Source organism: Pituophis catenifer, unplaced genomic scaffold, assembly GCF_029215685.1.
Source record: "Pituophis catenifer annectens isolate HBS135680 unplaced genomic scaffold, rPitCat1.0.hap2 SCAF_10, whole genome shotgun sequence".
Taxonomy (NCBI): domain Eukaryota; kingdom Metazoa; phylum Chordata; class Lepidosauria; order Squamata; family Colubridae; genus Pituophis; species Pituophis catenifer.
Window position 1 is genome coordinate 17,221,241 of NW_027256890.1, and position 15,272 is coordinate 17,236,512.

The 15,272-nt window shown below is 59.4% G+C and overlaps 1 protein-coding gene across 2 annotated transcripts; it reads right to left on the minus strand.

Annotated features, from left to right (window-relative positions):
* Nucleotides 1-1,481: 1,481 nt before the first annotated feature.
* Nucleotides 1,482-8,437, minus strand: LOC139322173 (dnaJ homolog subfamily A member 1-like). 2 transcript variants are annotated; one of them, XM_070951179.1, is made up of 8 exons: nt 8,411-8,437; nt 5,693-5,843; nt 5,412-5,604; nt 4,870-4,974; nt 3,942-4,169; nt 3,339-3,569; nt 3,088-3,188; nt 1,482-2,774 (listed from the first exon to the last, which is right to left on the minus strand). In XM_070951179.1, the coding sequence occupies exons 2-8, from the start codon at nt 5,822-5,824 to the stop codon at nt 2,547-2,549; spliced, it is 1,218 nt and encodes a 405-aa protein (XP_070807280.1). In that variant the 5' UTR covers nt 5,825-5,843; nt 8,411-8,437; the 3' UTR covers nt 1,482-2,546. The 2 variants fall into 2 exon arrangements, with proteins under 2 accessions (XP_070807280.1, XP_070807281.1); XM_070951180.1 differs by lacking the exon at nt 8,411-8,437 and adding an exon at nt 7,822-7,831.
* Between the last annotated feature and the right edge of the window lie 6,835 nt (nt 8,438-15,272).

Sequence of the window (15,272 nt, forward strand, 5' to 3'; positions counted from 1 at the left end):
CCCTCCTCCAGCTCTGCACCGTTTGGGGCAGGGGAGTTGGGGGGGTCCAGCCCACCTCCTTTCCAGGAGGCTGAGGGATGATCTGCAAGGCTCCTGAACAGCCCTGAACTCCTGTGCCCTTGACCACCTGTAGCTCTCTGCACCTGCTGACGCCAGCCCGCTTGGGATCAAAATTGGCCGATGCCTTTGAGCCCCGTCTGTCCACCACATCAGAGAGCTCAAAGGTCTCCCAGGCCAATGAAGTGAGCTCCGTCCCTTCCCAAATGACAAGAAGCCATTTTTTTCCCTTGAAAAAAATAACAGGGTAGATTTATTCCGTCATTTTTGTTCTGAATCCAGGGGGATGGGGAGTTCCAGGAATCTCCCCTTTGCAGTTCTTGAAAGAGTCCACCAGGGGCATAATTTGCTGCCTAGAAGACATCTTTGTTTCAGGAATGATTTCCCCTAGTGGCCACCAGGGGGCAGGCTTCACTGTCGCCAGCTTTCCATCAGCCCTTCTAAGCCGTGGGATGAAGTTTTGTCCAAGGCTTGGGGAGAGGTCAAACTCCCCACCACCACCACTTGCTTTGGTCTCGTGAGGAGCAAAAACCAGCAACAGGGACCCCTGAGAGGATACCTCAAAAAAGCTGGGGAGTAGTAGAGCCCCTAACGTGGACCCTCTCTTCTCAAAGCAAGGGCCTTCCTCGCCGGGTTTCTTGTGCCTGGAGAAAAGAGGGTGCACGCCAACCAACAAGCCTCAGGCCCTTCTGGGACGGAAAAGATGCGGGGTCCCAAGCAGCCCACGCTCTTCCCTCTCCTTGCACCCACCTGCCCAAATGTTCCCGGGGATCTGGGGACCCCTGTGGAACCCTCTGCAAGGGCCACGACGGTCAGGAGGCGAAGCCACCCCGACCAGGGAGACTCCGTGCACTGGACTCGTAGGTCTGAGCATCATCCCCCCGACCCCTTTTTCCCGTAAGGCCCACAATCTGGCAGCCAAGCTCTGCTTTTCCTGCCCTTTCAAAGAGAGAATTAAGCTCCGTTTGGAAATCGGAAACCGTGTGCTGAAAAAAAGGCTTCTTTCTGCAGCCCCAGCTCCTCATAAAAATTTGGCAAATCAAAGCTTGGTTGGTGGAATGTCTGCAAATCCTCCCCCGTCCGAGCGAGCCTCCCTTCCGCACCCCCATTAGCACCCCCATTTCCCGGACTGCCTCCTGGTCCCCGATCAGAAGCAGAGCTGGGGGTTTGTGGGGAGGGGCCAGCTGGGCCCAGCACCCATCCCACCTTGTGGGGAATCGGCTTGTTGTGACCCCTAAGTGGGCCATCTAGCTCAGAAGCTGCAACCGGCATCCAGGGCTGCATTCGCACACTGATCCAGAGGAAGCTACGAGCGAGCGAGGGGACGGTGGGTCCCATTGCACGAAACTCCAAACAAAGCAGTGGGGGGGGGCGGAGAGGAGGCGGAGGAGGAGGGACAGTATCAATAACCAGGCAGACAGCGATCTAGAGAATCTCCTTGTTTCCCGTGAAGCAAAATTCAAGTTAAGTTCTGCAGAGCCCGGAGAGCCACCCGGGGCCTCGTCCGACTCCCACAGACGCTCAAAACGTCTTTGCGTTTCTTCCAGTCAATTTGCAGACAGGAGGCAGAGAAGAGCAGAAGCGAAAAAAATAAAAAGAGGAAAAGCAAAAAGTGGGGAACGAATTTCGAAGGTTCCTCAGCAGACACCAAGCTTTGCTGGGTTTGGAAACCAAGGAGAGTCGGCTCTCGTCTCGCCTGGCCCCACATGCCAGACGGGGGCTCAGGGCAAGAGAGCCCCCCCCCCCACTAACACCTGACTATGCTACCTGAAAAAGGCAATGGTGGAAAGAGGATGGGGCAGCACCCAGGATGAATGGCACAACTGGGAAGGCACTTAAAAGCAAAGGGGAGCCCACCGACCCCCCACCCACCAGCAGACTGGCAGATGAAGGGATCCCCCACTGGTGTCAACAGAGAGGCTTCCCTTCCTGGGGCTCCCAGGACGTGCCGAGGTCCAGCTCCCCGCCTGTCAGCTGCCACTTGGTTTGTCTGCAAGACCCCCATCCTGGCTAGATTTTGAAAAGGCCTAGGAATCAGCTGGGAGATGGACGCGTTCCCACGGCTCCTGGGACCCCTTGCCCATAGAAGACGGACAAGCCAAGGTCAGGACTAATCCTGGATGCTGCCTTGCAGCAGACGGGGGGCCTGAGTGTTTTGTTTCTCTTTGGAGTCGGGGTCTCCTAGAGAGAAACCAGCATTATCGTCCAAAGCTGGCAAATGAGGGCAGGCTCAGAGCAGTTGGGCACAAAGGGGAAACGTCCGGCTGAGGCTCTAAAGTTGATTTCTAGGCCGGGATCCTCGGGGGAGCTAAGACTCCCCAAGCTAAACGGGGATTTTCAGAGGCAGCCAACCTGCAGAGGGTTGGGGACCTTTGGCCAAGGAGGGACTGTCTGCACCCTTGACTGCTCTGACTGGACATCCACCGGCAGTTGTGCTTCTTAAGGCATCCTGGGCTTTCCCCCACCCCCTCTGAGGCCACACGGGGGGGCTACGAGGTGTGGCACTGGACGTTGTGGCGCAGAGGGTCTTCAAAGTCGCCTTCGTGGTAGATGTCACTCTGGAAGCGACGGCTGGAGAAGTCCGGCTGGGGGAAATACTCCCGCAGCTCCACCTCCTCCATGTCCTCGGTGGCCATCACCTCTTCGTGTCGGGGGAAGAAGGTCTGGAACTGGCGCAGCTGGTGGGGGGGCAGCCAGCCGGGCTCCGGGAATTTCACCTGGGCAGCAGAGGAGGAAGGGCAGGAGTGTGGGCAGCTGGAGTTGGGGGGGTGGGGGTGGGGGAGAAAGCCAGGCTCCTTCCCAGTGGGACAAGCAGCAGGAATTGGAAAACGAAGAAACGGAGAGCTATGGGGGCCCCAAGGCGGCCAAGGGCTCTGGCTCTCCTCCTCCTCCTCCTCCACCCCTCCTTCAGATCAGGGTCTGGAGCAAGCAGGTTGGGGGAGGGGGGCCCTGGGTGAGACTAGCGAGTTAGAAAACCTCACCGAGACTTTCCCAAAGGAACCGGCTGGGGGGAGCCCAGGGCCTCCGTACCTCGAAGTGGATGACCAGCCTCCCCTTCTGGCCGGGGCTGCGGTAGACGGGCATCCCCTCGTTTGGGATGCACCGGATGTCCCCCGGCTTGATCACGCAGCCTGTGGGGCAGAGCAAGCAGGGTTGAAGGGCGGGCAGCAGCCCCAGGCTCTCCCCCAGGAAAGGGACCGGCGAGACCCATTTCGGCTTCCGAGGGGAGCCGGCCCCTCCCTCCCTCCTCGCAAGCCCAGAGGGCCCCCCCAGCCGCTCACCGGGCCGCGAAGAGACCAGGAGCCTCCGGTTGTCCAGGGTCCGGATGACCTGCTTGCAGCCACACAAGGCGTCCACCAGCGGCACCTCCCGCCGGACAATGAGGTCACTGCCGCTGCGCTGGAAGACCGGGTGTGGCTTCTGGTCCAGAACGATCACGATGTCTCCGGGCTCAAATCCGGGGGCCTGGTCCCCCTCCTGGTGGAAGGTGATCTTCTGCCGGTCAGCCATGCCTGGGGGGGGGGGGCGGGGGGGGCGAGAGCCGTGGGCTAGGAGCAGCCAGTCTGTGGGGTAAACTCCTCGCCCATCCATGAGGCAGCGACTCTCCCAATATATTGGAGGGAAGGCAGGGAGGGTCCGTTGCTTGGCAACAGGCTGAGTCTGCCTGAGTTAATGAGTTAAATCAGCCGGAAGATTAAAACTAACCAAGGTTACAACGGACTCAGGAATCTGGGGCCGGGCTTCTGTAACTGAACCGACATCCTTGGGGGTGCGAAGGGGGCCCAAGGAGGCGGAAAGGGAGCTGCAGCAAAGGGGCAACCGGGAAAGGGAAGCCAGCAAAGCTCAGCCCCCCCTGCCGTCCCCCCACCCCCTGCAGGGCTCACCTTTGTCCAGGTGGACATTGAGAATCTTCTTCTCCCGGATGACCTTCCGGCCGTTGCAGGCGAGGCATCGGTCGAGGGGCCGCACCCATTCCCCTTGGCCCTGGCACTGCGAGCACATGGCCTGGATGTGGTGCACCATGTTGGGCCCCAGCTGGTGGACAATGACCTCCATGCCAGTCCCATGGCACTTGGGACATCGGACGTCAAGGCCCTCCCTGCCACCACGGCCTGCGAAGACAGAGTGGTCGGTCGGAGGACGCAAGGGTGGCGTCGTTGGGGGCCACACACCCCGGACCCCTGCAAAGGGGCCCAGCCCTTCCCCCCCCCTTTCAACCCCCCTTGATTCTCCAGCCCAGCAGGGGAAGGCCATCTCTGCTGAGGGGCTGCAGCACAGGAGGAGCCTGTCGCTCACCCTGCCCCACAGCAAAGCTCTCCGTCCCAGGAACCCTCCCCCTCTTGCCTGCCTGAGGATGGGTCTTCCCCATCAGCGGTCTGGTTGCCCGCCTTCTGATGATCCTGCAGAAACACCCCCACCCCCACCCCCCCGGCCTCACTGTCCTGCCAAAATCAGCCAATGCCACTCAGGAACAGCAGACTGAAAGGGGACCCCTCCAAAAACCCACTCTGCGCCCAGCCGCTGGGGCCCAAAACCCACCCGCTGAGCCAGTCCCCAGCTCAGCCACAGCTCCGTTTGGCTAATTCCAGCTCCGGAGCATTTTTGTGGCTTGAGCCTCTGAACACGCCCAAGACGAGAGCTTGAAGATGCGTTGTGCAAACTTGGCCCATGGGCTCAGTCGGGTATCGGGTGAAGCTTTGGGGCTCAGCAACAGGTCCGTCCTGCTCCCCAAGTCTCCCGACACAGCAGGCGGAGCCCCCTCACTCCCCCCCATCCCTGCTCCCGGGGGGAGAGCCCCGTGGCCCCACTCACCCCCACAGCTCCTGCAGATGACGTTCTTCTGCAGGGAAAGCTTCCGGGTGGCCCCGTTGTACAGGTCCTCCAGGGTGACGGTCAGCAGGTGGACAGCCGTTTTACCTGCGGAGGGAGAACCCCCGAGACAAAGGGCTGTTTTCGGGAAGGAGGAAGGCGGAGGGGTGGGGGGAGGCGGTGGCTGCGATGACGGAGCCCCTGGGATTTGGGCAGGATGGGGCTTGTCGTCAGCAGCCTCGGTTCCCTCTGGGCTGAGTGTGCAAGGGGGAAGCCAGCCAGAGCAGGCCTCCCTTAAGAGAGTCCGGAGCCCCACGGGACACAACGGGGCACACCTGGAGGGGGTTGTTTCCCAGGAAACCAAGCACCCCCCTGCACCTTCTGGGCACCAACAGGGATGGGGAGAAGGCAGGGAAATCGGGGTCCCCTCCCAGATCAGGCTCATCGGTTGCCTTCCAGCCCCCACATCCAAGAAAGATCCGACCCAGCCCACCTGCCCTACATGCAGTCCTAGCGCAGCCTCCCCTCCGGCCAAGCTCGCCTACCTCTCCTCTCCACCCGGGGGCCCTGCGTGCGGCCCCCTCCTCCAAAGAACAAGTCAAAGATGTCCATTGGGGGCCCAAAGCCGCCCCGCCCGGCTGCACCGCCCTCTTTCATGGCCCGTTCCCCGCCTCGGTCGTAGACGGACCTCTTGCTGGGATCCGAGAGGACCTCATAGGCCTGCGAGATCTGTTTGAACTGGGAAAGGAGGGAGAGGGAGGCTAAAACCAACCCCCGAGCTGGCAGAATCCACCCTTGTCGTGCCCGCCTTGCTCTCCCCACCTACCCGCTCCCCCTCGCTGGGGTTCTTGTCCGGATGGTATCTGAGCGCCAGGCGCCGGTATGCCCGCTTGATCTCGTCCATCGTGGCACAGGGCTTGACGCCCAGCAGGTCGTAGTATCCCGTTTCCTTCACCATCTTTCCTCCGGAGGGGGCCCTAAGGGGGGGAGGGAAGGCTGTTGGTATGGGGCAGCCTCCAGCGGATCCAGCCAATGAGACGATCAGTCAGAGGCCCACAAGGCTCTGTGCCCCATTGCCACAGACCAGCCGCCACCCGACTCTGACAGCTGGCAGGTTTCACGGAAGGGGCCAATCCGAGGGAGGGGAAACAGGAACACAAGCAGCCTAAAAATCTCCCGGAAGCCAGGCGGCTCGGCAGGGTTTTCTCCAGCAGCAGCAGCAGCAGCCGAGCCTCTGCCGCTCAGGCCCTCCTCCGCCCAGCCTCCATGGCGGCCAGCTTAATAGCCTGGCAAGGGAGCCGGAGCTGGGCGTGGGGCTGTGTCAGCATCTCAAGGCGCTCATTAGCCGGCCTGCCCCACAGGATGAGCGTGTGTGAGTTTTCAGCCTTGCAGGGCGTGGAGGGCAGACGGAGGAGGAGATGGGTGCACACCGGCTCAGCCGGCTCGGCCTGCCCTACTTTCCTTGGCTCCTTCTCGGCAAGCCCAGGGGATCAGTCGCCCCAAAGGAAAGTCAGTCACGGCGGAGCAGAAGGCTGCCTCCTTCCTTCGGCCCCACCAGGCTCAGCCCCCCTCCCTCCCCAGCCCCACAGCCTGTTTCCTGGGTCCCTGATGGGCAGGCAGGGGTGGCGTCCTCAAAGAGTTTCTGGGAGCGGTCAGAAGCCTCCCTGGACTCAGCAAAGAAGCCCCTCTCCTTTCCGTCCCCAGGCAGCCTTGCCACCCCTTCTGCCCAAGTGCCCACACTGCCTCTGCCAACCTCACAGCTCCCTCCCTCCAGAGCCCCGACGCGATAATCCACCTTCTGCGAAGTCCTCCTGTGTCTCCTTAGAGAGCCTGACCCGGAGGCCTGAAAGCGCCCGATTCCCTGGAAATCCACAAGGTTGCTGAGCGGACAGTTTCTCACCTAGAAATCTCCCCGGTGGCAACTTTGTGGGCTCCGTCAGGCACCCAAGCGCGGGGTGGGGGGAGGAGACGCAACCGCTGCCACCACCCACAGAGCGGCCCTGCCCCGTCAGCTCTTTCGGCAGCCGGGAACTCCTTCACGCCACCTCGCCCAAGCAGCTGGGCCAAAACAAGCACCCGGCCCTGCAAACTCCTGCCGCGCTTCTTTGATGCCGTGGAATCCGGCCTCCCCACCTCAAAGGAACTGCTGGGAGACCTCCACGCACAGCCGTTGGCAGGCTGGCACTAGACGGGCTGGCATGTGAGCGCAAGTGACGCTAGGCACCTGCCAGGCACTCGCACACTTACTCACGCATCCGCTGCAGAACCCTGGGCCCTCGGGTCTCATCTCAGGCCAGCCCCCCCCCGCCCCCCCGCAATTGCTAACCCCCCTCTGGTGCACCTAAGCCCAGGCACCAGGCAAGGAGTCACAGGTCACATGCAGGAGCTTCATCTGCCTGCCGAGGGACGTCATGGGGGGGGAAAGAATGACGCCCCCCAGGGGAGAGGAGCAGAGCCTACTCATGTATGCCTGGCCTCCTCTTGCAAATAATAATGGGTTACAGAGTGAGTAAGAGAGGGGAAGAAACGGCGTCCTTCCAAAGGAACTGAATGCCTTGGATTGTAGGTTGTCCTCGACTTACGACCTTTTGTTTAGCAACTGCTCAAAGTAAAAACGGCAGTGAAGAGTGGACCGGTCCTCACACTTATGACCGTTGCAGCATCCCCCACGGTCACCACTCAGATGCTTGGCAACTGGCATGTATTTAGGACGGTTGCAGGGTCTCGGGGTCATGTGATTGCCACTTGTGACTTTCCCAGCTAGCTTTCCACCCACAAAATCAATGGGGGGGGGGGGCGGGAGAGAAAAGTGTGATTGCCATGTGATTCACCAGATAAGTGTATGATAAAAGCTGTAAACGGAAGTTTTGGCACAAAAAAATGGTGGTTTTGTAAGTCGAGGACTACCTGTTGTTAGCTCCCCCCCACCCTCCACTCCTTTCCACTAGTCTCCACCTCCTGAGGCTTCTCCGGGGCTGGACGGGAGAGGCTGGGAAGCCCTCCTGAGTGAGCAGAACCAACTCAGCTGCCTTTGATCTCCTGGTGGCCCCCACTCCCCCACTCCGGCTGAGCCAGGAGCCGGGAAGGTGCCCCACATCAAAGGCCCGCTCTCCGCGGCGCTTTCCAGGAGTTCAGCCCCCCCATCACAGCCAGGAAACCCATCGGATTCAAGGCTTTTCCCCCGCGGAGGCCGAGCCGCAAAGATCGGTCGGGCGACGGGCAGCCCGCAGCTCTTGCCCAGCCGGTCCGGCCGCCGCTCCACCCAGCCCGGGAAAGCCCCGGTGGCCCGAAGCCCCCCGCCAGGCGCTCTGGGGCTGAGGGCTCCGGCGGCCCGTCTGCGCTCGGCCCCGTGGACGGAGCTCCTGGGCGGCCACGAGCGGCGGCGGCCCCCCGGCAGAGCCCGGCAAGGCGGGCGGCGTCCCCCCGAGGGATCCCCGCCCGACCGGGGACTGGCCTCCGCCTCCGCCCCCGGCCCCCCCCCCGCCTTCGGGACTCCACCTCCCATCCTCCCCAGCTGGGACGGGACGGACCCCACGATACTCACCCCGCCCCCGCTCGGGACTCTCTGGAATGGCGGCCACGCCCCTCCCCCGTGCCCATTGGCCAGCCGAGCTTCTCCCGGAGAGGCCCCGCCTCTTTCCCCCTCCCACCCCTCTCGGGGAGGCTCCACCCTACGCCGTCGCCATTGGGCCGTTCGGGCGGGAAGGCGTTTGCCTTTACGTTCGCCTTTGATTGGGCGCACGTTAAGCCCTCCGGCTACTCTGATTGGCCTGGGTGCAGTGAGGGCGGAAGTAGCGCAAAGTTGGCCCTTCTGCGCCTATAGATGTGTTTATTCCACAAGTTTCGGGATTTTCCCATTTAAAAAACGGGATTTTGGCGCTGGGGAAGGAAGGAATAATTTGCTTTCTAAAGGTATCGAGGATCAGGAGGAGGAGGAGGAGGCTCTGACCTCCCAGAGTCTGTGGGAGTGGGGCGGCATATAGAACAGAACAGAACAGAACAGAACAGAACAGAACAGAACAGAACAGAGTTTTATTGGCCAAGTGTGATAGGACACACAAAGAATTTGTCTTGGTGCTTAAAAGATACATTGGTCAAGAATGATAAGGTACAACACTCAATGATAGTCATAGGGAAACAGTCAATATAAATCGTAAGGATACCAGCAACAAAGTTACAGTCATACAGTCATAAGTGGGAGGAGATGGGTGATAGGGTTTATATAAATGTATATAAATTTAAAGCATTACAGTATGATTTATTACATAGGAAGCAATCTGAAATATTATTTACAACCATGTGAAGTATTATTACCTAATGATGAAAACATTATTGATTGCAGTTATCATTTATATGCTGCCCAACTCCCGGTTACATTCTCGAACATCATAATTATAGTTCTCAATATTATTGTTAAAATAGGTTTGATCAGAAGCTGTTGCAGCTCAGCGTTGCTTCCTCTGAAACTTCAGTGTCGAGCTCAGTCCGGTAGAGTTTTCTGAGCAAGGGAGCCGAGAAAAGAGAGCTTCGGGGCAGGCTGGCGATCCTCCTCTTAAGGGATCCAACAGATCCTGTGAGGGATTTTTGTTCTTGCCTTGATCCTGGGCGCCGGAGAAGGCTATGGCTGCACCACTAGGGAGCGCCCGGGCTCCTCGCTTGGCTCCTAATCAGCGGCTTGCCTCACTTGGACAGCTGGCTGAGCTCCGCAGCAGCTCCACATATCCAGCTGGTGGCTGATAAGGGTCTGGGGGCCCTCTGCTGCTGCTCCGGCAGGTCCTCCGGGACTGACGGGTGGCAGAAGGCAGGTGGCAGTTGCCTGCCCGGGTCCAGGGGCCTCCAACTGCACGGGAAGAGATCACACCAGCTTCCAGCCCTTTGGGGAACCAGAGGCTTGCTAATTTTCCAGCCACCAAAGCCCCCCCTTCTCCCCCTCCTCACAAGTCGGTCTGTGGTTGTGAAGTGGGTGTGGATTGAGAACGTCACTGCGGCTGAAGAGCCCTCTGAAAATAGGACTTCAAAAAAGAAAGAGAGTGGCTTTTAGCACCCCAAAGAATAGGCTAAAAATAGGAGCCTCTTTCAATCTCCCTTTTCACTTGGGGGCTGAGTAACTTCCATGGGGGGGGGGAAGCAGAGGAGGAAAACAGGAAAGGGACTTCCAGCCAATCTCTCTGGCGACCTTTTCTCCTCGGAATAATGGCATTTCCAGGCCTTTTCTGAGAGGGAGGCATTACTCAGCGGCTGCCTGTGGCTGATGTCATCCCATTATCTGCAGAGGCTGCCAGGGAGGGAGGGAAGGGGAGGGGAGGGGAAGCTGGCCACCTAAGAAAGGGGAGAAAAGAACCACATTTTCTGGAGTCCACAGACACACAGTTCCCCCCCTTCCCTCCCCCCCTCTTCATCTTTTGCTGCAAGTTGACACAAAGGGAAGGAGAAAGAGGCATTCAGGAAACTCATAAAAAATCACACGGCAGTGAGTTCCACCGGGGAACATCTGCTTTACCCCAAATTATCTCGAACCCAGTTATCTCTCTGGGTGGGATTGGTTGAGCGGTTGCAGCCAAAGCAGGACCCCAAAGACGCCTCCAGGTCTGTCCCTCGAAAGGACTGAAGCCGGAAATTGAGGGGGTTGCCAAGCAGCCTAGCCATAGCCCACCCAAACTGGTTGCCTTTTCTTCTGTGCCTGCAGGAGTTCTCCTGTGGGTCTGCAGAGTTTCTTTCCTATGTGTTTGGGGAGGGGGACCATCTGGAGGACTGGAGGGGCACAAAATCACGGCATAAGGAACCAACCAGCCCCTTCCAAAGGCTTGAAGCAAGGAAATCATCCCTACACACACACACACACACACACACACACACACACCCCACAGCTGAAACCGGACCCTGGCAGACAGTTGGCACCAGCTGGTGTGAAAATAAACTCTGCTCCTCCCCTGGGCGAGCTGAACCTGCCTTGGATTCCTCTTGGCTGCAAGCAGAATTTGGGAATGTTTGCAAGAAGCTGACCCCTGGGGAGGCTGGGGGTAGGCATTGTGGGGGCAGGAATGAGGCTGACTGGGACTGGAGAAGGACCAGTGATGGAGGCCCTGAGGCTTTCTGGAGGAGGGGGCCTGCTTGCCCCCCGCCCCGCTTTACCAAAGCTGATGGGATCTCCTTCTATGGCCTGGCAAATGTGCTGGAGGGCAAGGGGTCTCCTGGCCCTCAGTCCACTGGCTGCTGGTCTTCTCCTGCCTCCCTGATGAGAAGAAGCCTTCCATGCAGCGCCAGGAACCCTCATCTGGGCAGGGCTCCCTCGGCTTTGCCCCCCAAGAGCACTAAGCTAAGAGGGTCTTAGCACCCTCTCCCTGGTCCCATTTCCATCCAGTGAAATCAGGGAGGCTCCATCACTACAATGAAGCCCCCCAGATGGGTGTTTCTCCCCTAGGACTCAACAGGTGCCCGGAGCTTCGTGCTGGCTTCCTCGGAGTCTTCTCTGCCCAATGGCAAGGTGCCAAGCGTGGATTTGGATGTCTCTCGTGCCCAGCTGACAAACACACCTGCTGCCTCGGCCTCCTGCTGTCCTGGGACCAGAGAGGAAACACTGGGCTGGCCAGTCAATGGACCTGCCCCCTTCCAGCACCCCCCTCATGGGCCCATTGCCCCCAGCCCTCCCCACTGCCCACTTCCAGGCTCCAAAGGAAGCCTCAGACCAAGCTGGCTGGAGGCGATTCTGGGTCCCCTCTTGTCCCTCCTCTCCTCTCCGGCTGGACTTTAATTACAGGCAAAGCACAATATTTACTGCTTTGGGAATGGATGGCGCCAACTCCACTCCTTTCTGGGTTGTCCTGAAACCTCCTGGTCCCGGACACTTTGCATCCCAGTGGCAAACCCGGCAATTTTGGGGTCCTGTAATGGGCACCCTCTCCCCTCCCACAGGGATTACAAAGAATCGGTTATTGGGGTGAGGCAAGCAGGAGGTTTCCCCTCCCACCTGAGGCCTCCTTCATGGCAGCCCCCACCTGTGTGAAATGGCCCCCTGGAAGGGAGCCCAATGCTGACCGTGCTGCTCTCCGGCCTTCTCTTCCTGGCCTCCAGTCGGAGGTGGAGGGTCCCAGGCAGGGGCTGGAGGGGCAGCAGCATCTGCTCCCCACTCCCTCCCCCCGTTTACATGAAACCCAAGTGCTGGCAGCTCAGTTACCCCCTTGCTGTGACCCCTTCTTCTGGGGGGGGGCTGCATTCTGGAGAGTCCGAATCCCCTCCTGCACAGCTGGTGAGGCTTTAATCCGTTGCGGTGAAGCTCTGTCAAAGGTGAGGGGGGTCTCCTGTGATCTTGGCTGCCCCCTCCTCACTGCGTGCCTGTGCTGGGGAGGGGGCTGAGGAAGGCAGCAGCTGCAGACGGGAAGGGCCTGTGGATGACCACTGGGCGGGAGCCACAGCCATGCTTCTCTGATTAGGGAGGGTCTCAGAATAGATCTGGGAGCAAAGGACTCTCGTCTCGTCCTTTAGGGCGCCCTGTTGCTCGGGGAGGGGGGCTCCTGCCTGGACACTGCAAGGCTGAAATGCAAAGGGTCAGCTCACGCCAGCCACAGAAGCCAAAGGCAGGCAGACCCCTGGAGGTCCCAAGGAGACTCCCAAGGCCCTGGGAGATGGTACAAAGGAGCTGGGATGTCTGGTCCTTTTTGCTTGAGTATAGCAAGCTGGCACACACACACACACACACACACACGCACACACACACACACACACAGAGAGAGAATTGGGGAAGTCTCCCCTCTGAGTCCGTGGCAGCAAAACCAGCTCCAAGGGCCCTCTTGCAGTGAGGGGCCCAGGGGACTGAGCATTCATGCTACCTTCATGATTTCAGGGAGCCCCCACTTTGTCCAAGGGGTGGCCAGCCTTCCCCCCCCCCCGCGAGCCCTTCCTGGCCTCAGCACACAAATCAGGATGCCCCTTGCCCTCCGTTCGCCTGGTCAGCCTTCAGAGCTGGACTTCTGAGTCAGTCTTTGTTTAGAGGTGGCAGTCCCCCCCCCAAAGTGACTGGCTTTCCATTGACTACAACGGAGGAATGGGGGGACAGAACAATGGCCAGGGAGGGGAGGGAGGAAAAACCCTCCAGCATGTCCTTCGCAGGCTCAATTCCACTTCATTTTCTCCCTCCCGCTCCCCCCCAACAAGGAGAGTCGGCTTGGCCCATTTTGCTGCCTCGCAACCAGGCAGCAGGTGGGATGGGTGTATGTGGCCACATTGCTCCATTGTTCCCTGACTTGGGGGTGGCAGCAAAATGAGATTTTTTCAGGAATTGAGGGAAAGCCAGCTAACCCAGGGAGCAGACACAAAAAACGGCCTGACACAGCAGTGGTGAGTAGGAGGCAAAGCACTTGGGGCAACCAGAAGCTCTGCTGAGCAAGGCTCCTGAGCAGAGCTTGAGTGTGTGAGACACAGGACTACTCACACACACACACACACACCCTGTCTTTCTACGCCCTGCGGATGTTGAGAGCTGGGCTGAGTGAGGTCATTGCTTTGAGGCTACCCTGCCCTCCCCCCCACCCTCAGTCCTTCCCAGCCCCCATTGAAACAGGCCACAGAGAGCTCCTAATTGAATGGACTCTGGCCAATTGTGGTGGCAGACAAAGGAGCTGCACTGGGGCAGCCCAGACAGGTCTGGGGGTGTGCGGGGTGGATGGGGAGCGACCACCAAGGGAGGGAGGGAGAGCCGGGCCGTCATTTCTCTGTCCAGCACAGCGATGCTCCTGGCTACTGGAGGCGGCTTTACAAGCCCCCCCCCCCCGGGATCACTGAGATTCAGCGGCCCACTGAAGCACTCAGCCATAGGGGAAGGGGCTTCTCCCAGAGCTGTGGTGCCATTTGGGATGCGACAGCCCAGCATGGCCCCTTCTGAGCTGCAGCTTCAGTATTCCTCTTTACCTGCAGCAATGGTGGGCAGGGGGCCTATGGACATGCCCACCCATGCCCCGACCTCTCCGGCCAACCCACAGCCACCGCCCAGCCATTTCTGAGATCCACCAAGCGAACGGGATCCCCCCCCCATCCCTGCTTGGTTAGATGGAGTCACCGCTGAGACTTCAGCCTTGATTGGGGGCCACAGTTCCAAAGTAGCTCCAGATTTATCCAGGGACGGGAATCTCAGTGGTGGGTTTCAAAATTTTTTTGCAACTGGTTCTGTGGGTGTGGTATGGTGGGCGTGGCATGTCTTGGTGGGTGTGGCTTGGTGGGCGTGTCAGAGGAAGGTTACTGCAAAATCCCCATTTCCTCCCAATCAGCTGGGACTTGGGAGGCAGAGAATAGATGTGGACGGGGCCAGTCAGAATTTGTGCTACTGGTTCTCCGAACTACTCAAAGTTTCTGCTCCAGAACTGGTCAGAACCTGCTGAAACCCACCTCTGGGCGGGATGGATTGTGCTTCAGACATCTGGGGGATCTCCTCACAGGAGACGCTCGGCTTCCCCCTTGTCCTCTCCGCCAAGGCCTTGCATTCCACAGGGGCTTGTAGCTGCCAAAACCCTGTGCCCCCTCCCCCAATAAGGGCAATGCCCCCAAAAAGGGCACCTAGCAAGCGTATCTTTTGTCAGCCAGCAGGCTGAAAACAGCCTTTGCTCGTCCCCTGGCGATGCCAAGGCCTCTGAGTCAGGTCTGGTTCCCGATAGAAGAGGGAGGTTTGCTTTTCCAGCGGTGTGACTTCAGCCCTGCCATTTGCCCTTAAAAGGACTGGCTGGGCCAGAGGACGGGGCTTCTCTGGCTTTGGAAGGGGCTTCTGGGCTGAGGCAACCCAAGCGCACAGCCAGCTCCTGCTTTCCAAGCCCTTCAGCCTTTGGAAGGACCTGGGACCTATCAGGAAGTTTGGGGCAGAGCCCAGCTCCCCCTCCTCCTCTTCCTCGCCTGGCAGGAAATGCAAATCTCTGCTCAGGTTCCTCTCCTGCCCTCCCCCCCCCGGGAGGGAGGAGATCTCTGCCCCCTTGGACAGGAATCCCTCCTTGTCCTGGTCTCTCTGCCACTCGAGGGCTTTGGCCGCTGGCTGCTTCACCCTGGCATCCTCTTATCAGGTTCAAGTCCTCTTGCGCCTCCCATGAGCCGCCTGGCTGAGGCCCAGGTCTGCTTTCCCCAGAGATCACCAGGCTGCCCTTTTCCACCTCCGAGGAACCCGGGCAGAGAACTGCCAGAAGCCCTTGGAGGCCCGGAATTGCCTCGTTTTTGCCACGGCTGCGGGTGGCAGCTTTGCCCCTGGAAAACCAGCCGACCAAGGCTTTGCAGCTGCATTTTTTCCCCTGCAGCCTGCTGTCGGTCCCAAAGGTTTCAGCCGTTGCTAAATATTTTCTATTTTCAAGAACATTGTTGTTATTTCCGCAGCTTGTTTCTCTCTGTTAAAAGTTGTGCTTTTGAACACTTTGAATCCAAACTGTGTGCCACGC

Coding starts and splice junctions, on each gene's coding strand:
- LOC139322173 (XM_070951179.1), bottom strand. CDS start 5,824: ATGGTGAAGGAAACGGGATACTACGACCTGCTGGGCGTCAAGCCCTGT. Junction 4,170..4,869: donor CATCTGCAGGAGCTGTGGGG/GTGAGTGGGGCC, acceptor CTGTCTTCGCAG/GCCGTGGTGGCAGGGAGGGC. Junction 2,775..3,087: donor GGCTGGTCATCCACTTCGAG/GTACGGAGGCCC, acceptor TCTGCTGCCCAG/GTGAAATTCCCGGAGCCCGG.